At 28.3% G+C, this 14,320-nt stretch overlaps 1 protein-coding gene across 1 annotated transcript; it reads left to right on the top strand.

Moving 5' to 3' along the window:
• Window positions 1-938: 938 nt before the first annotated feature.
• On the top strand, window positions 939-14,111 carry LOC103572240 (ras-interacting protein RIP3). Its single transcript, XM_008550756.3, has 6 exons — window positions 939-1,404; window positions 1,881-2,039; window positions 8,069-8,310; window positions 9,936-10,234; window positions 10,383-10,692; window positions 11,360-14,111. The coding sequence occupies exons 1-6, from the start codon at window positions 1,264-1,266 to the stop codon at window positions 11,622-11,624; spliced, it is 1,416 nt and encodes a 471-aa protein (XP_008548978.1). The 5' UTR covers window positions 939-1,263; the 3' UTR covers window positions 11,625-14,111.
• Window positions 14,112-14,320: the final 209 nt, after the last annotated feature.

Here is a 14,320-nt window from a genome sequence, read left to right as displayed (position 1 = left end):
ACCATAAATTTAACATGAAACTGAAGTTAGCCGACATCTAATAATTTTTGAAATTTATTTAAAACGATAAATAATAAAAAAAAATATTTTAAAAAATTGCACTTATAGTTTATTTAATTTCCCACATGTGCATATTTTTAGATTTTTTTTTTTTGTAATTTATTTGTTGAAAAAAAAAAAAATCCGAAAATTTCTAACTGTCTGCCAACTTCAGGATCATAACTTAACGTAAAATTAAAGCTGCTGTTTTACATTAAGTTTACATGTAGGAGAGAGCAAAAAATTTAATGAAATGTTTTGTGTACAAGACGTCATCGAGATGTCAAATGTTTCATTTCAATTTTTGAGTTAAAAAGTTGATCAATACGACTATTGGTTGAGCTCAATTTGCTGTTTAGGAGTACAAAATCAAAATTATAAATAAATAGAGTAAATAATTGAAAAAAAAATAATTTAAAAAAATGCACTTATTAACTTTTAAATTTCTTAAATGCCCATTTTTTTTAAATTTATTTTATTAATTATTTACTCTATTTATTAACAATTTTAAATTTGTCTGTTTGTGTTTTTCAAACTATAGCAAAATTAATTTTTTTGAAAATTAATTTTTTAAAAAATTAATTATTAATTAACTAATAATTGGAGAAGCAGAACAATTGCAGATTCTGAAAGAGCATTTAAGGAGCAATTAATTGAGATATCATTTTATTGAAAAAAAAAATATATTCGCCGCTAACTTTATTCTGGTATTTGTCTGATATTTGCTACCAGTCATCGTTAACGTCGATAATGCAGTTTTGTGTCTTAGCGATCCACCACCTGCAATTCATATAGATCTCTCAGTGTTTCTTTTATCATCTGAGATTCTTTTGCAGTTTGGTATTTTCTCCACAGCGTGTTCTTAAAATTACAATAAAAATGTCGGGCTGAAATTCACCTACGGGATATATGTTGAATAGGGTTGCGAAGGGACGTAAAAATGGCGACTTTTAACTCCTTCCGGCATTGAATACTCGTACTAATGTGTGCTTTTGACATTATAAACAACCATTATATTCTCATTTAACTTAACAATTATCTAGAGTAATAGTTACTCCAATAAATTAACCAGTGATAATTCGAAAAAACTTAATACTTCGATCGTTATTTAAATAAATAGTAAATATAAATAATAATTATCTTTAAATTTTTTTTTTTCGTATCATTATAACCTCACTATAACCCACTGAGTTTACAAAATATTAACCCTTCCCCCCACAAACAATGGCAATGAATGAAAATTTTAATTATTCCGAACTGTGTCGACTATGCTCGTTAAAAAGTAATCATCAGCTACAAATATTTGACAAGGAGGGTGAGCAAAGACAGATACTTTTTAAAATTCGTACTCTTATAGGTTCTGTGGTAAGTAATTTTTTTTTTTTTTTTTTTTTTTTCATAAATAATTATGATCCTGAAATTAGGAGACAATTAAAAACTTTCCGTTTTTTTTAACAAATCAATTTCAAAAAAGAAAAACTAAAACTATGTACATGCAGGCATTAAAAAAAACCATAGGTCCAATTTTTTACAATTTATCATTTTGAAAAAAATCAAAAAATTATTAGTCGTCGGCTAACTTTAGTATCATAAGTAAGTTACCCGACGTTCAATAATTTTCGGATTTTTTTAAAACGATAAATCATAAAAAAGAAAATTTTTTTAAAAATGCACCTGTAGTGTTTTTAATTTTCTACATGTGCATATTTTAAAATTTTTTTTTGTAATTGATTTGTTGAAAAAAATAATCCGAAAATTTTTAAAGGTCTGCCAACTTCAATATCATAAATAATTAAATTTTTTAGAAACCAACCCTTTAAAAAAAATTATTTTTTTTTCAGACAACAAAAGAAGATGTCCTACCAAAAAATATATGCCAAAAGTGTCTATATAAATTGGATATGTTTTTTGAATTCCGAGCAAGTTGTATGGCCACTGAAACAGTTTTGAAAAATTACGCGGATACGTTAAAACAACTCGCGCAATCAGTCAGTAATCAGGTAAACTAATTAAATATTTGCATATTTATTTGTCCATCAAAATAATTTAAAACTAATTACCGAAAAAAAAAGAAAAATTGACATAAGCTTCCACGTACGTCAAAATAAATTTTAAAAGATCTAAATGACTTAGCACGAACACCGGGTTAAATGCATAAATGGACGGGTGTTATGTGTAATATGTCGAGAATGTCAAGACCTTTAGCAGTAGCCGGTTGGGATTTCAGGCCTTTAGCTTCTGTTTATTTCTTCCCATCCTCTTGGCCTTGTCATCCCTTTAAAAGCATAGGTGCAAATTCATTTGCCCTTGCTACTTTTACATTCACACAACAACGCCTCTACATACACACCCACTCACATACTAATAAAAATATACATCTATATAAATATAAAGACAACACGTGGTTTCTCGTGATACCACATTAAACTCTAATTAACGTAGCAATTATCAAGCGCATACAAGATTGTTAACTTTTCATAAATAAAAATCTATGTACATATATATATAAATGTACTCGGGGGAAATAATAAAAATATCTATCGTCTATTTATTCATATTTAAACGATAAGATATGTTTCGCTAAATCGGTCACAAGAATAAGAACTGAAAAAATAAAATATTGTAACTAAAATGACGCAGTGTTCAATAATGTACGGGCGTTGGTGATCGGTTTGGGCTGGTCCTTGATTTAGTTTCTATATCCTCAACCCCTTGACTGCATAACCCTACGGTCTGATGGTGTAGTTTAGTGTAGTTGTGGAGACAAATCCCTACACCTCCCAGTTTCCAGTTCCCCGTGTCACGAAACTCGGGACTGGGGACTGGAGACTCGGTAGTTGTATTGCTCGTTTAGTTGGGTCTCGATGCGGGGGACGGTCTCAATAATTCCACCCCCTCACACATACGGTGCAAACCGAGTACGAGAGTGTAACCGTATCGTTGGCTGCGGCGCTATTGATCGGCGCGGGCTGCGTCGCGCTTGGAAAGCGAAAGTCAGTTCTCTTTTCTTTAACGTCTCGCCTCAAGCTGTCCTTGTTAGACCTTTGTACTTAAATACATACAGTACTTATATGCGTATGTATGCAAGTACTATGTATTTATGTATGAATGTATGCATGTATGTCTACAAACTGAACCAGCACTGGCATAAACGTCTCGATTTCGCCCCACCTTTTAGCTGCTACTGCTACTTCTACTTGTTGTACTTGTTGCTGTACTTACATACTTGCTGTAATAACAATAAATCAGGTATGGATTAGTATTGGGTATTAATATATGTAGAATTCTCGGTATTTGGTGTAATGTTGTATCCTTGGTGTAGGTATGTAATGGGAATGGATACTTTTAAAATATAAAATCCCGTAATGCAAGTAAAGTCTTAAGATTTGTTACACATGGCCGAATGTAAGTGGAGTCGGAGTAACAACATAAAGAGTAAAAGTCGATATTCTTTTTTCCGTTTAGCTGAGTAGAGGTACAGGTGCGCCGGCTACCTTCCTTGGTTGCTCGGTTGGTTGCTACTATAACCGAGAAAACCTGTTTCGTTGAGATCGACAACAAACACACAATACCCTCCGCGCGAGTTGTCGCTTGTAAATGACGAGAGATCTAAAGAGGATGAGGTTTGAGGTACAGAGATTTTGCCTCTCAACCGCAGTACACGAACAAAAAATTTTTAAAATAAGATATAATAATAACCATCATAAAACAAAAAATAAAATTATTTCAAAGAAAGAAAATGTTTTTAACATTTGAATAAAATCTTTTGCTGGTCAGTATAATGACATTCTTTTAGTAAAAGAGTATTTGATGCTCCAAAAGTAAAAATATTTATTTATTTATTGTTATTAATTAAATTACCAAAATATTATTTTTATGATACTGAAGCTAGCTGACGTCTAATAATTTTTGGATTTTTTTTTAAAACAATGAATTATAAAAAAAAAGAAATGTTTAAAAAAATTGCACTTATAGTTTTTTCAATTTTCTACATGTGCACTTGGTTAATTTTTTTTTTTTGGTAATTGATTTGCTGAAAAAAAAAATCCAAAAATTTTTAATTGTCTACTAACTTCAGGATCATAAAATATTATGATACTAAAATTAACCGATCTCTAATAATTTTTGAAAATTTTTATAAATGATAAATTTAAAAAAATTGCACCTATAGTTTTTTAAATTTTCTACACGTGCATTTTTTCTTTTTTTTTTTTCTTGTACTTGATTTGTTGAAAAAAAATCCGAAAATTGTTAATTGTCTACAACTTCAAAACAATAAAATATTTTATAAAAAACTTTGACACCTCAAAACCCTATTTATTTTACAAAATTGAAAACATTCTCAACTCGAGGGAGTAGGTGGCAAAGTGGGTGTAGTCATAAAGTAATCCATTCTAGAACTGTGTAAATATTTGACAATATTTAAAAATATGTCGCGTAGTTTACACAATTTGTCGCATATGGATCTTGACATAAACCCTGATCGAGGAGTCAAGTGGTGATGTTGGGCTGAATGTCAATGTCAAGGTCACCGGGCCGACGCACTGCGCCCATAAACGTCTGTCCGTCTACACTTTGCATCCATTACACAAATAGTTTATTATCATTTATTAATCTCCAGCCACTATTATAGCTGCTGAGTACCAAACGCGGTATCTACAGTACAGTACCGCAGTATAGTAGTGAAAGTTATTTATCAAGGATGTGTACTACTACTCCATTACGTCAGACAAGTAGACTAGACTAGACTAGACAGGAGATGAGATGAGATTACTTCTTTTTATTAAATACACAATACAAGTATGTAATGATAGATGTACTAAAACTGTAGACATGATGACTTACAGAGTACTTAAGTCTTATAGAGTAGCTTTTAGCTGGTCGTAATACACGTTAACGTATCGCAGAGGTCCGCGGTGGCAGGACCTTCACGCGGCCCCAGACCCTCCACTTTTTCCTCATTCTCTTATTCTCTCTCAATCTATATATATATATATATATATAACTTTTATATGTATGTATTGGTTATAATCCGTTCTCTCTCATGGGCGTTCGTTTTCGCTGTTTCTTGTCTCCACAAGTTTGTTCGAGTGTTGTATGTTCCTCTACTCACTATCATATACAACACAACGTTTCGGGGCACATCGACGACGGTTACAGTCGTCGGACGCGCCAGTCTCTCCTCTCTCGTCTGCCACGCTGCATTCCGCGTGCCTCCTTCTGTTGTACAAGTGTGTGTGTGTCGTCTTCGCTCTTATCTTTTCATCTCATTTATATATTATTATCATCATCATCATCATCATACTATACATTTTAATATTATTCATTAATAATCAAATTTCGATATAATTTGAACAAAAAAAAAAAAATTTAATAGTCTGATTTGAAACTCGTACACAGCGATATGTCTCCACGTATCGCGGTGTTAACTACTTGATTTTGTTTATTTTTATCACTGGCCTTTCTCTTTTGTACGGTTTTACTTTTTTACTTTTTTTTGGGCATCCCTTTGTCCTTTCGTCCATTCCGTGAGTCGCGTTTACGAATTACAAATTTATTCAAAATATTTATTACTGTTATTACTATTTTTTTTTTTTTTTTTTATAATAAAGAAATGAACTTTTGCTTACGAGAAGTTGCAGATAAATAATATAATTGATTGACTTATTAGATTTTTATTGAGTATTGTCTGAGAGTTGAGTGAAGACTTTATTATCGGAGTAACGACGAGATAAAGGAGAGTGATGTATGTACTTGTACGTGAGACTATTGGACAATTGAATTGAGTTTATTTTACTCTTGGGTTGTTGAGATAGAAAATTGAGTTGCCGTTTGGAAGTCAAAAAAATGTGAGCTGATGAATTGTTGCAATTTATTTATTTATATTTAAAATATCGAGGACGATGGGAAATTAATTATTTTATTTGTATCAAGGATTGTTTTTTGATTGGGTATTATTATTTAGTTTTGCTGGTGAGTGCACTGAAGAATCCAGTCAGCATTGATCGAAGGACAAGTATGTTTTTGCAATTTACCCTCGGTATACATTACAGGGACATATTTAATACTTGTTACACTGTCAAGACTATTTCATTATCCTGAAATTAACATGATACTGAAGTTAGCCGACGAATTATGAAGAAGAAAAAATATTCAAAAAAATGCACCAATACTTTTTTAAATTTCTTACATGTGCATTTTTTTAGTTTTTTTTTTTCGCTATTTATTTGTTGAAAAAAAAAATCTCAAAATTTTGAATTGTTTGTTAATTTGTGATCCTGAAGTTAAAAGACAATTCAAAATTTTTGAATTTTTTTTTCAACAAATAAATGACAAAAAAAAGACTAAAAAAATGCACATGTAGACAATTAAAAAAACCGTAGGTGCAATTTTTTCAAATATTTTTTTTATTATTTATTGTTTTAAAAAAAATTCAAAAATTATCAGACATTGGCTAACAGTATCATACTATTCCACATATTCTATTACAATAAAACATATTTTCCGACGTTACTGTGGTTATTATCAATCATTCTTTTGTACTTTATTTATTGTAATCATTATTTATTTTAATGTATGATACAAATTAGCAGAGATTAATTTATTTGCTTTGGTTAAATTTCCGGGCGAGTATAATGTAGGCTCGAGACATTGATCGCTCTAGTATATAGAGTTACTATTGTATTGCATCGTAAGCTAATGGGTGGATACGACGTTTAAATCCTGTAGTTGAGTACCGTAACCAGCTCGGGTCGGAAACTTAACTACGGAAATATCGTAGTTCAAAATTATTTCCGAGTATACCAAAACCTTAATAGGCATGTGGATTAAAGATCTGGTTACATCATTATATATTTTTCAATAGTTATATTTATTTATTTTTTTTATATTTGAGATTAATGATTCTGATTTTATTTTGTATGGAAACAAAATTGACTATACATTGCGTACACATGCAAAAATTTTTTGGGGCGAGTAATAATTTTTTGGGAAGAAGTTCTTTTTTTTTTCTGTGTAATAGACTTCTTAATATGAAAGAAATCATAACTGAATTATATTTTTTAGTAATTTTCTAAAATTTTTAATTTAAAATTAGTTGATTTAGTAATTTTTTCTAATGTTATAGTAATTTTTAACAGACTTCAAAAACATTTATTAAAAATTTTAAATTGCCTTCAATTTTTTAATTGAAACTTTTTCGAAATTACTAAGAAATGTAACTCAGTTTATTTTTGTCAAAAGTTTGAAAACTTTTTATGCAGAATAATTTTTTAATTCACCCCTCCCCCACCTCTTGGTATTAGTATAAATAACTTTTGTAAGTTATTAAATTTTAATACTTTTTTTTTTATTTAAAAATTTTGAACTTCACAATCATAAAATATCAATAATAATAATAATAATTATTATTATTATTATTATTATTATTATTATTATTATTATAAAAAATTGAAAATGATTATAATCTACTATTTCTTATTTATGTTACGATAATAAAACAATGATAAAAAAAAAATATTATTGTAAATATTTAATTAAAAATTGTACAATAAAGTAACAAAATAAAATTATTAGTAACAAAATTCCACAAATACATCAGTAGATTAGATTATATCATTGAGCATTAATAGATTTTTAATTAACAACACAAAGTTTAATTGATTTACTACATGGATGATGTCGTGTTTATTTAATAATCGTTTTGATAACTCAATAGTCAACTTCAGTCGTCTAATATTTGTTAATTACACACAAATTGATAAGATTATATATATTGTATCTTCCAATAAACTTATTTACTAGACAAAATTGCTTTGATTTAGTAAATAAATATGATAACTTTTTTTTTTTATAAAATTGATCACAATTAATAATAAAAAAATAAAGTATAAAATTGAGAAATCACTCGGATTTATCAATATAAAATAATTAGTAAAAAAAAAGTTCTGAGTAAAAAACAATGAAAATAAATTTTTTAATAAAAAATAAAAATTGTAACAATAAAATAATAATTTTTAATAATTATTAGAACGAGAAAGACAAAATGTCGACAAGCGGACAACAGCAACAGCAGCGTTCGTCATATGTGGAAGCACATGCAGCGGCGCATGCGACACTGCAACAACACATGGCACAGCAAGTAGCTCAGACTAGACTCACTGGTCCAGGACTTTCATCAGCACCCCAACCACTTAATCCTACCTTTACATTACCGGATGATGGTCTGGGTTACGATGATGGGCATCGAGTTCTTCGTTCTATTGGCACATGGTAAGTTTATATTTGCATATATTTTTTTTTATATACTTATTATAGTGTAACGAAAGTGAAACTGATCATAAAACATTTGAATATTTCGAAAACAAATGCCCTCTTCTTATTTAATAGAAACGAAACTAGATATTTATATTGATGAAAAATTTTTTTTTAAATAATTGAATAAGTTTTCTTCAAAAACTGCATTTGAAAATGACAATTTAAAAAAGAAAACGTCCTGATAAGTCAATTTTTGAAAAAGTTATAGCTCATTGAAAAAAAAAGCTTTTTTTTTAATTCATAATTTTTTTTTGGTCGGGTAAAAAAATTTGACAAAATTCTGAAAAAAGTTTTTGATGAAGTAAAAAAAGAGGAAAAATTTTCAGCCAAATTGAAAAGGGTCGGGTTCCAAAGCGACCGATTTGCCCCAAGTAGCACAGAGACAACTTTAAAATGTCTTTTGAAAGGATAAGACAAATTTTTTCTTGTCTCAAAGTCATCTTTTTTGGTATAAGTAAGACATGCAAATGTTTGTTCCGAAGACAGAAAATTTGTGTTTGTTTTCCTGTTTTATGTCAATTAAAAAGTCGCTTAGGTAACTTATTTTACCACTATTTGTAATTGACTTTTTGTCGTCACGTGTTAAGTCTTTTGAACAGACATTTTTTCAGTGACAAATTTCTAATCGTTTTGTCAATATGTTGGCCTTATCGATACGTCAAAAAATAGCTTAAAAATTTATATTTTATAGATGTCACAAAGGCAAGTGCTACTTAGGGCCCTATATATAATGTTCTTTTATTTTATTTGAGAGCGGTCGATAATCCACAAAATTTATGGAAATGAAATTTGAAATAAATATAGTTTTTAGCATCAGAATGTTAACAATCTACAGTTAAAAAACTTCTTTGAAATACGTAGAAGTTTATGATGCGAATTTCATGTCAAAATACTCAGTAGTTTTTGCGCGATGGGCGTTCGAAAAAAACACCTATCATTTTATAGACATAGATTTAATATACAATCTTTTCTTTGTTTTTTTTTTTTTTTACCGCTATAATTGTCGTGTTCTTATCCAAGTAGCATAGAGTCAACTTTTTGATGTCTTAAAGATGTCACTTAAAAGGATAACACAAATTTTATTTTGTCTCAAAGTCACCTTTTTGGTATAAATACCACATGCAAATGTTGGTTCCGGAGATAGAGACGAGTTGTGTTGCTTTTCCTGTCTTATTTCAATTAAAACGTCATTTAGATGACTTATATTTCACCACTATTTGTAATTTACTTTTTTCGTCACTTGTGTCAAGTCTTTTAAGTAGACATTTTTTCGATGACATAAATTTCTGATCGTTTTGTCAACATATTGATGCCTTATCGATACGTTAAAAAATAGCTTAAAATTTAATATCTAATAGATGTCTCAAAGCCAAGTGTGCTAATTAGGATATTTATAATATACGTTATCATTTTAATAAAAGTGATTGATTAATTATTAAGTTAATAATGATTTAATTAAGTTCCTGTATATATACAATACTTATATTATTGCAATATATTCCAAATACGTAATATATTACAATACTTGCTAATTAATAAATGAATAATTTATAATTTAAATAAATTATATTTTTATAAAGGTCACCAGATTATTCAGCAGCAATGGCACGACCAAGTGGTGTAATGCCAGTATTTCCTGGTACAACAGATCAACAATTTACAAATAATCGCGCGACTACATTAAATCAACCGTTAAGAACGACAAACAATGTAGGCGGTGTACGTCCTGGTTCTGTTTCAAAAGCTACAAATACTGGAGAACCAACAACTAAAGCATTTGCTTGTACTGTTTGTGGCAAAGGATTAGCACGTAAAGATAAACTTGTTATACATATGCGTATACATACGGGTGAAAAACCGTATTCCTGTGAAGTTTGTGGTACGTTATTTATTTATGGCTCATTTAATTCACTTAACGATTCATTTAATCTTTGATGATAATTGAGCGTTAAAATTTTTTTATAAATTTTTTTTTTGTTCAATTATTATTAGATATTTTATTTATGAGATTTTTTGTGTGGTTATAGGCAAAGCATTTGCACGACGTGATAAACTTGTTATTCACATGAATAAACTTCGACATAGACCGGGAGTTACTCCATTATCAACACCTACTGCTCCTAATTCTGATCAACAGCAGCAACAGCAACAACAACAGCAGCAACAACAGCAACAGCAGCAACAACAACAACAGCAACAACAGCAACAACAACAGCAGCAGCAGCAGTTGCGTAGAGAAGTCTCTGTTCATAAATTAAAAGAAGAACCTCTTACTTATGTCTGTGAGATATGCAATAGAGTCTTTACTGTAAGAGATGAATGGTCGCAACATGCACGGTAATTATTTATTTATATATAAAAGATTTTTAAAATAATACTACTGATTGTTTTGGAAAAAATAATTTGATTTTAAATTTAAACATTTAGTTAATCTCCCGTGTAAAAAATATTCGTTTCAAAAAGATACCAAAAAAGTTTGGCATGTGGAACTTGTATATTTGAGACAGATTAGAACTTCGAAAAGAACTTTTTTCAACTTTTGTAATTTTGATTGAGGAAAAAAAAAAATTTGTCTTTTGAGTAAAAAAAGAATGTTTTTAAAATTTATTTTTGAAAACGTATTTTTAGTGCATTTTACCCTCGTTTCAAAAAAGTTCAAAAACCTCAAATTTGGAACTTTCTATGAACGTTTTTTTACTCTTATGGGACTATTGGTTTCTAATGGGAACTTTTTCGAAACAAGGGTACACTGAAAAAAAAAATGTGGTTATCGTAACCATCTGAAGTATCGCTAATAGTAGATGGTTTTCATAACAAAATGTATCGTTAACGTGGCAGTACTAGATTGCTGCATTAACTATCTTCAATTTTAAATAAAAGTATTGTCAATTTATCCATATTCTTTGGATTTTCATTTATTGTCAAGAGCAATAACGTATAAATTAAATTTTTTATTTAAATATGAACGATTACTAATTATTTAAAAATAAATTGGATGTTACAGATCTCATTTAGTAGATTCTGGTCAAACCCAACATGCAGCAGCATATTTTCCAAATTCAGCACCACCGCTGCAAACCTACAACACTAGCGGTAATTTTTGTCCAGTGTGTCGGATGGATTTCCCGAATAAAGAGGAATTCATATTTCACCTACGCACTCATTTCCCTTCGGGGCAACAGAACTCATTGCAGAATCAGATTAAACAGGATCCAGCTATTGCCGAAATGATAGCACGTGGTATGGTAGATCCTACATTATGCACCTAGAATTTTCCTCACTATCGTAATCCGACGTCGATACGTGTCTTACTGTAGTATAAAAAAAAAAGTAATACTAATAATAATTATTCATTCACACAAATAATAATAACGGCTGCATCACCGTGCGTTTTGTGATTCTATTTTTAGATAATCATTTTTTTTATATAATTAACTAAAAATAATCAGTGATTTGTTTTTTTTATTAATTAATTTTTAATTAAAATTTAATCTTCAATAACTTTTTTTCGTAAGGTAGATAATATTGTTAGTTGAGTGGATATTTAGTATCCGTTAAATATTTTGATCGTGATTTTGAAATATTCCTCATAAATGAGACATTTATATTTTTTTTAAATGTAAAGTCGGAATATATAATTAAAATTACATAACACGTGTTACTTTATTTAATTAATTTTAAGTAAAGTGACAATTTAAAAATAAATAAGCTTCCACTATAAATTACTTTGCGATGTTAATTTTTATTTTAATAATATTTTATAAAAAAAAAAATTATAATCTATTAAATTTGCTTATGACATCGCTTTCTTCCTTTATGTCTTCGTAAATATAATTATAACAGGTTTTAATAAATATAATTATAATTATTATTACAGTTTATATGTATAATAAATTGATAGTAATTTTAAGAACACGAGTATAGAGAAGTTGCCGTGCCTCCTAAGGAAATATTATTAATTTTCACTTTTATTAGATTAGCCAACGACTGATTGCTACTATAATTCTTTTTAACTATTATATTTCTTTAAATAATTCAAAAAATTTTATTTTTTATATTTTTGGCTTAAATATTTTAAGAGATCAGTTTTTGTAAGGACAAAATGTTTTGTTGAAATTATTGTATATATTGTAATTTCTACATAAAAACAAAAAAAATAAAAACAACAATCTGAAAAACGGTTGACTCTGCGCCAACCCCGGAAGCTTCTCGCTGTTTTCAAGCTCAGATAGTTATTAGTTGTAAATATTTGAGCTCTTCGAGATAAAAAAAAATGTTGATTTTGTTTTTCAACCAAAAATAAATATATTTAGCTTAAAAAAAATAATTTTTGTCGTACGATATCTTAGGAATTAATTAACTGATTTGAATGTACTTGGTGGTAATCGAAAATGCTTATTTAAACTTGGAGCTCAATACATTTTGAGGTTATTCGGGTAAGTAGTTAATGAGTTTTACGAAAATAACCTAAAAAAAAAACATTTTTAATTTTTGTTTTTCGTATAACTCGTAACATACTCGACCAATCAACTCCAAAATTTATCCAAATCTAAATCTTGACAAACCCTTTTGATTGCCACCAACAACGTCCAAATCGATTGATTCGTTCCAAAGATATCGTACCTCAAAAATTAGTTTACAAATGCACACACGTGGAAATTCATCCAGAAATAGTCAGAAAAGCTTCATAGGATCTAAAAGTATCAAGACCTGCTGAAAATTCGGATTTCGAAAACTGAATCGAAACCAATATCTTCCTTTTCTCGAAAATTAAAAATTTTCATAACAGGAAGTTTGGAAAATTCAGGGAAATATTGAAAATTTTTTAGCTAAAAACTATTTTCAATAAAACAACTATTGTTTTTTAATATTAAAATTTATTATTATTATTACTTCAGTGATTATTCCAGTGGTTTAATGGTAAAATTATTTAGTTTTTTAATATTGATTGATAGTTTTGATAAATTTTTTAAAATAATAATCAAATTTTTATGAATTTTAAAAATATTGTTAATTTTTTTTTGTTATATTAAAAACATAATTAACAAAGTGAGGTAACTGACGAAAGTTCGTAAAAAAATGTTGATGAGTGAAAAAAAACTACAGTGCAATTGAATGACAATTAAATTTCTCTGTGCTTCGATAATCTTTGATAATGATAATTTAAATAAAATAGAATAATAAAAAAAAAAAAAAAAAAAAAAAAAAAAAAAAAAAAAAAAAAAAAAAATTAATAATAAATTAAAAAATAAATAATCATAACTAGTGTGTGAATAGATAATCAATATGCAACGATGTTTAAAATATAAATAGTAATTAAAGAACTGGTTTATTAGACGCATAGTGCCTTGTCTTTGGAACTACGTACTGTAAATTTATTATATTTGTTTAGATTATTTTAGTAATATACCGATAGAAGGAGGCACACTGGCACGCATTTAGTAATAAATAGATTTAAGGTTTATTGTAATATTGATGTAATTTTTTATGTTACTAGTTATTATTATTATTATTATTATTATTATTATTATTATTATTATTATTATTATTATTTTTAATATTATTATTTGATTAAGTTTATTTTTGTTAAGAGATTTGTATTAAAATGCCATCGCCTCTAGCAGCTGTTTTTATCTACTTTTTATACCGTTGATGTCACATATTTTAAGCTAAGAGTCAGTATATTACTGCCATAATCATTATAATGCATCTGTATACTCATAATGTCTTTATATAAATAAATATCATTAAAAATATCATTTATTTTATTTGATCATTTTATTATTTATTATTTATTAAGAGCTTCCATACGTTATAAAAAATTTTCCGAGTTAACTCGGATGAAATTTGGATTGAATACGCCTTTATTAAAAGAAGCGATTTAGAAAGATTAGAAAAAAAAAATTTTTTAATATTTTTTAATGCTTTTGAATATTTTAGAATCACCCTTCTTATGAACGTTTAA

The sequence above is a fragment of the Microplitis demolitor genome, chromosome 3 (genome assembly GCF_026212275.2).
Source record: "Microplitis demolitor isolate Queensland-Clemson2020A chromosome 3, iyMicDemo2.1a, whole genome shotgun sequence".
NCBI classification, from domain to species: Eukaryota; Metazoa; Arthropoda; class Insecta; order Hymenoptera; family Braconidae; genus Microplitis; species Microplitis demolitor.
The sequence above is the reverse complement of the archived record's forward strand: the minus strand, read 5'-3'. Positions and strand labels throughout refer to the sequence as shown.

Coding starts and splice junctions, on each gene's coding strand:
- LOC103572240 (XM_008550756.3), top strand. CDS start 1,264: ATGGCAATGAATGAAAATTTTAATTATTCCGAACTGTGTCGACTATGC. Junction 8,311..9,935: donor CTTCGTTCTATTGGCACATG/GTAAGTTTATAT, acceptor ATTTTTATAAAG/GTCACCAGATTATTCAGCAG. Junction 10,235..10,382: donor GTATTCCTGTGAAGTTTGTG/GTACGTTATTTA, acceptor GTGTGGTTATAG/GCAAAGCATTTGCACGACGT.